Source organism: Dendrobates tinctorius, unplaced genomic scaffold (assembly GCF_039654945.1).
Source record: "Dendrobates tinctorius isolate UK_male_01 unplaced genomic scaffold, ASM3965494v1 ptg000017l, whole genome shotgun sequence".
NCBI classification, from domain to species: Eukaryota; Metazoa; Chordata; class Amphibia; order Anura; family Dendrobatidae; genus Dendrobates; species Dendrobates tinctorius.
This window is the reverse complement of record NW_027361685.1, coordinates 15,963,751-15,969,750: the sequence shown is the minus strand read 5'-3', so window position 1 is coordinate 15,969,750 and position 6,000 is coordinate 15,963,751. Positions and strand designations below refer to the sequence as shown.

Genomic DNA, 6,000 nt, shown 5'->3' with positions numbered 1-6,000 from the left:
GTATGTGAAAATACCGTATATACCGCTCAGGGAACACTTACCTTTCAGAGATAATTTCCATATTCATACTAAATAATGGCACAGATCTCCCAGACATTATGATTGCACATATCCCTAGTCTTTATAACGATATTGCACTCATTTCCCGACAGACTGCAGCATGGCCATTAGTTAGAAGCTGCTAATGATCTTTGGAGCAGGTAAGTTTTCCCTGAGTGGTACATATTGGGCCGTCTGAAGACTGAGTTTAGTCTGGACAATTTGTCTGCACTACTAATTAACAGCAGTTACATTACCAAACTAGGGCAGTCCCTATAGGAGAAAAACACAAGAATTATACTGTATTGTCACATACTATCTATTCCTGACACTGGAGGGTCTTATATACTTACACAGTATATAGTCTGAGGTCTGGGATCTGCCAATATGGGGCTAGTTTTCTGACTGTTTTGGATAACATGATAAATGATTTTAGTTTTTTTTTGTCTAGTCTCGTTTGAATATAGATCAATATTAAATAGTCTCCTGATGAGTCGTCTTTGGTGAGGACGATGAAACCCATAGAAATGAGAGGCTTGGAGAGTGAGTGTATACATCACCTCACCCTATGTACTGTACTGAACTGTGGGGTACATGTTTTTTCTAATAGTCACCTATTGACTAACCTTCAGGGGATGAATTATGGGTATAGTTTTATATTTGGAATTAATAAAACTTAGTTTTATCCTTTTGTCAGCAAACATGAGGAATGACAGGAGACAACCCATTTAAGAAGATTCAATTTTGGCTAAAACTATTCCAACATTATGAACATAAAAAAGGCTTCTCCCCTATGTGACATCTCTGATGTTTATTAACAGTTGATTTCCAAGTAAAACATTTCCCACATTAAGAAAGTGAAAAAGGTTTCTCCTCTGTGTGACTGCTCTGATGGCGATCAAGAAGCGCTTTCTGGTAAAAATATTTCCCACATTAACAGGAAAAAGGCTTCTCCCCTGTGTGAGTTCCATGGTGATTAACCAATTGTGATTTTCGGATAAAACATTTCCCACATTCTGAACATGAATATGGCTTCTCTCCTGTGTGGGTTTTTTGGTGCTTAACACAATCTGATTTATTGTTAAAACATTTCCCACATTCTGAACAGGAAAAAGGCTTCTCCCCTGTGTGAATTCTCTCATGCGTAACAAGACTTGAATTCTGAGTAAAACATTTCCCACATTCTGAACATGAATATGGCTTCTCTGCTGTGTGGGTTTTTTGGTGTGCATCAAGATTCCCTTTCTGGTTAAAACATTTCCCACATTCTGAACAGGAAAAAGGCTTCTCCCCTGTGTGAATTCTCTCATGCGTAACAAGACTTGAATTCTGAGTAAAACATTTCCCACATTCTGAACATGAATATGGCTTCTCTGCTGTGTGAATTCTCTGATGTTTAACAAGACTTGAATTCTGAGTAAAACATTTCCCACATTCTGAACATGAAAAAGGCTTCTCTCCTTTGTGAGTTCTTTGGTGTTCATCAAGATTCCCTTTCTGGTTAAAACATTTCCCACATTCTGAACAGGAAAAAGGCTTCTCCCCTGTGTGAGTTCTATGGTGTCTAATAAAAGTCCCTTTGTGGTTAAAACATTTCCCACATTGTGAACATGAGAATGGCTTCTTTGCTTTAGGAGCAGTTTGTTTTTTAATGCCTCTTTTGCGACTTTGATTTTCCTTAGTTGTCAGTAATGAATCAGAAGACGGGACCTGTTTCATAGGATCAGATGACAGATCTTTGCTGTGAATGGATGATGATATATCTGGAGTAATGGCATTCACTTCATCTGTCAACAGAAAAACAGATAAGGCAGGTTGCAGTTAATGCAAAAGTTAGGGTTACTGTTAGGCTAAAGTAAGGGTTATTGTTAGGGTTACTGTTAGGCTAAAGTTAGACTAAAGTTAGGGTTACTGTTAGGGTTAAATGGTTAAAATGGTCCATCAGTATTATAGTGCAGAGGAGGCTTATGCACTTTTATGTTCTGACAGTGAAGAAAGTGCAGTGTCAGATGGCGATGTGGATTTTGAGGGCTTTAGTAGCAGCTCAGAAATGAGCATTGATTCTGATCCATCCTCACACACAGGGACCAGTACAACAAGAAGGACAAATAGCGCTTCTGGAGAAATGTCTCCAACTAAGGGAATGCCAAGTACTAGCGCTGTCCCTAGTGCTCTTGAATTGGAGCACACCAATGACAAATTACACAACTTTTGGGGTCCAATTTCTCCTGTTACCCTTTGGAAAAAAAAAACGGAGGGCGAAAAGATCATTTTTTGTGGAAAAAAAAAGACTTTTTATTTTCACGGCTCTACGTAATTAACTTCTAAGAAGCCCTTGGAAGCTCAAAACGCCCATCACACATTTCCTTGGGGGGTCTAGTTTCCAAAATGGGGTCACTTGTTGTGGGTTTCCACTGTTTAGGCACATCAGGGGCTCTCCAAACACGACATGGCAACCGCTAATTATTCCAGCATATTTTACATTCAAAAAGTTAAATGGCGCTCCTTCCCTTCTCAGCCCTGCAGTGTGCCCAAATAGTAGATTTCCCCCACATATGGGGTATCATCGGCATGCTCAGGAGAAATTGCAAAACAAAATGTATAATCCATTTTCTCCTGTTACCCTTGCGAAAGTAAAAAAAATTAGGTCTAAAGGAAATTTCTTGTTATAGAAATGTTTATTTTTTCCTTCCACATTCCATTCATTCCTGTGAAGCACCTGAAGGGTTAATAACCTTCTTGAATGTGGTTTTGAGCACCTTGAGGGGTGCAGTTTTTAGAATGGTGACACTTTTGGGTATTTTCTGTCATATTGACCCCCCAAACTCACTTCAAATGTGAGGTGGTCCCTAAAAAAATGGTTTTGTAAATTTTGTTGTAAAAATGAGAAATCGCTGGTCAACTTTTGACTCTTATAACTTCCTAACAAAAAAAAAAATTGTTTCCAAAATTGTGCTGATGGTAGGCATGTGGGAAATGTTAATTTATTAACTATTTTGTGCGATATGACTCTCTGATTTAAGAGCATTAAAAAAAAGTGAACATTGCAAAATTTTCAACATTTGTGAAATTTCCTTTTTTTAACAAATAAACGCAAGTCATATTACATAAATGTTACCACTACCATAAAGTACAATATGTCACAAGAAAACATTCTCACAATCACCAGGATTCGTTGAAGCATTTTAGAGTTATGACCTCATAGAGTGACACTGGTCAGAGCTGAAAAAATTGGTCACAAAGGCAAAAACAGGCTCTGGCGTGAAAGGGTTAATATTTTGTTGCACAACCTTTTGAGGCAATCACTGCAATCAAACGATTCCTGTAACTGTCAATGAGACTTATGTGGTGCTCTGATTACATATTCCTCTGTATTGGCTTATGACAGGTCGCTGATCCCTCACTGACCTGCCCCCCATTATTACATAACGCATATAATAGCATTGATATTATTGGTGATAATGCCTATAATATTGTGGCTATTGGGAGGCTTAGAAAAAAATTACATCCAGCAAATTGTCACCGGCGATGGCGGCGCCTGCGTAGTAGCGTCTATAAGAGACTACACTCATCACTGTCCCCAATCTCCTCTTTTTCCTGTACTGATCTGGCTGTTCATCACTACAACGACACTCTTAGAAGCACCCTTGACCAAGTAGCTCCCCTCACCCTCAGAACCTCCAAACACAGAGTAAAACAACCCTGGCTCACATCACAAACTCAACTTCTCCAGCGATGCTCTAGGAGTGCTGAACACCTATGGAGAAAAACCTGCACACCAGAAGACTTCATCCACTTCAAATTTATGTTAAGAACCTATAACGCTGCCCTTCACCTCGCCAAACAGAACTACTTCACCACCCTGATCTCCTCACTAGCCAACAACCCCAAGAAACTTTTTGACACCTTTCACTCCCTCCTCAGGTCAAAAGCACAAGCCCCTATCACAGACATTTGTGCTGATGACCTGGCCTCCCACTTTACAGAAAAAATAGATAATATCCGTCAGGAAATCTGCACCCAACCACCAAGTGCTGTGATTCCCATGGCTCACTTTCCACATTTGAGCCCATCACAGAAGAAGTCTCCAGACTCCTGTCTTCTTCTCGTCCGACTACATGCACGACCGACCCCATTCCCTCACATCTCCTCCAGTCTCTCTCTCCAGTCATCACAACTCACCTAACTACAATCTTTAACCTCTCCTCGGGCATTTTCCCATCCTCCTTCAAACAAGCCATCGTTACTCCATTACTAAAGAAACCCGCTCTCAACCCATCCTGCACTAACTACAGACCAGTCTGCAATCTCCCCTTCATCTCTAAACTTTTGCAGCGCCTAGTCTACTCCCGGCTTACCCATTACCTTTCCACTCACTTCCTCCTAGACTCTTCACAGTCCGGCTTCCGCCCCTACATTTGACTTAAACTGCACTCAAAATGACCAATGACCTTCTGACAGCAAAACATAATGGTCACCACTCTCTGCTCATTCTTCTCGACCTTTCTGCATCTTTCGACACTGCTGACCACCGTCTCCTACTCTCTAGGCTCCAATCACTGGGCATTAAGGACACTGCTCTCTCCTCGTTCTCTTCCTATCTTTCCGACTGCTCCTTCAGAGTTTTGTTCTCTGGCTCCACGTCATCTCCTCTTCCTCTCAATGTCGGGGTACCTCAGGGCTCAGTCCTTGGCCCTCTTCTCTCGCTACACCGCCCCAATTGGACAAACCATCAGATTTGTCTTTCAGTAACATCTTTATGCTGATGACACACACAATTATACATGTCATCCCCCCACCTTAGCCCCGCTGTACTACAGAACGCCAGTGACTGTTTGTCCGCAGTCTCCAACATCATGTCCGCTCTCTATCTGAAACTCAACCTCTCAAAAACTGAAATTCTTCTACTCCTGCCGTCTACTAACCTCCCTAAATCTGACATTTCCCTCTCGTGGGTGGCACCATAATAACGCCACGGCAGCAGGCGCGCTGTCTGGGTGTTATGTTTGACACCAATCTCTCCTTCACATCCCATATACAATCTCATGCCCGCTATTGCCGCTTACACCTAAAGAACATCTCTAGAATCTGCCTTATCACCATGGAAACAACAAAAACCCTCACTGTAGCATTGATCCACTCCCGCCTGGATTATGGGCAGCATGGTGGCTCAGTGGATAGCACTGCAGCCTTGCAGCGCTGTAGTCCTGGGTTCGAATCCCACCAAGGACAACATCTGCAAGGAGTTTCTATGTTCTCCCCGTGTTTGCGTGGGTTTCCTCCAGGTACTCCGGTTTCCTCCCACATTCCAAAGATAGGGAATTTAGATTGTGAGCCCCATTGGGGACAGTGATGATAATGTGTGCAAACTGGAATATGTTAGCGCTATATAAAAAATAAAGATTATTATTACTGCAATGCTCTATTAATTGGCCTCTCCGTTACTCCACTATCCCCTCTCCAGTCCATCCTTAATTCAGCAGCCAGGGTCATCCATCTGGCTAATCGGTACTCGGACACGTCCGCTCTTTGCCAATCCTTACACTGGCTGCCCATTCATTATAGGATCCAATTCAAAGTACTTGTTCTCACCCACAAAGCTCTCCACAGTGCAGCACCCCCCTACATCTCCTCCCTCATTTCTGTCTATCGGCCTGACTGTTGCGCTCTGCAAACGACTTTCGACTAGCATCTGCACTAATCAGTACCTCCCACTCCTGACTCCAAGACTTCTCCCGCGCTGCGCCAATCTTTTGGAATGCTCTACCCCAAGAAATGACTATCCACAATTTGCATAGTCTCAGGCGTTCCTTTAAAACACATTTTTTCAGAGCGGCCTATCACGTTCACTAATCAAAGTCATTGTATGTGTAAGTGTGCGTGTGTATCTATCTCCATCTATCCCTCACTCCCTCAAGATGGCTGGACCATCATTGTAAATACACACCTGTACTCTGTATC

At 42.2% G+C, this 6,000-nt stretch overlaps 1 protein-coding gene across 1 annotated transcript in view; it reads right to left on the bottom strand.

Moving 5' to 3' along the window:
* Window positions 1-835: 835 nt before the first annotated feature.
* Window positions 836-6,000, bottom strand: part of LOC141082310 (uncharacterized) — a 500,638-nt gene continuing 495,473 nt past the window's right edge. The window contains exon 7 of the mRNA XM_073566258.1: window positions 836-1,826. Within this exon, the coding sequence (XP_073422359.1) occupies window positions 973-1,826 (854 nt within the window). The 3' untranslated portion in view covers window positions 836-972. The remainder of the gene's footprint in view (window positions 1,827-6,000) is intronic.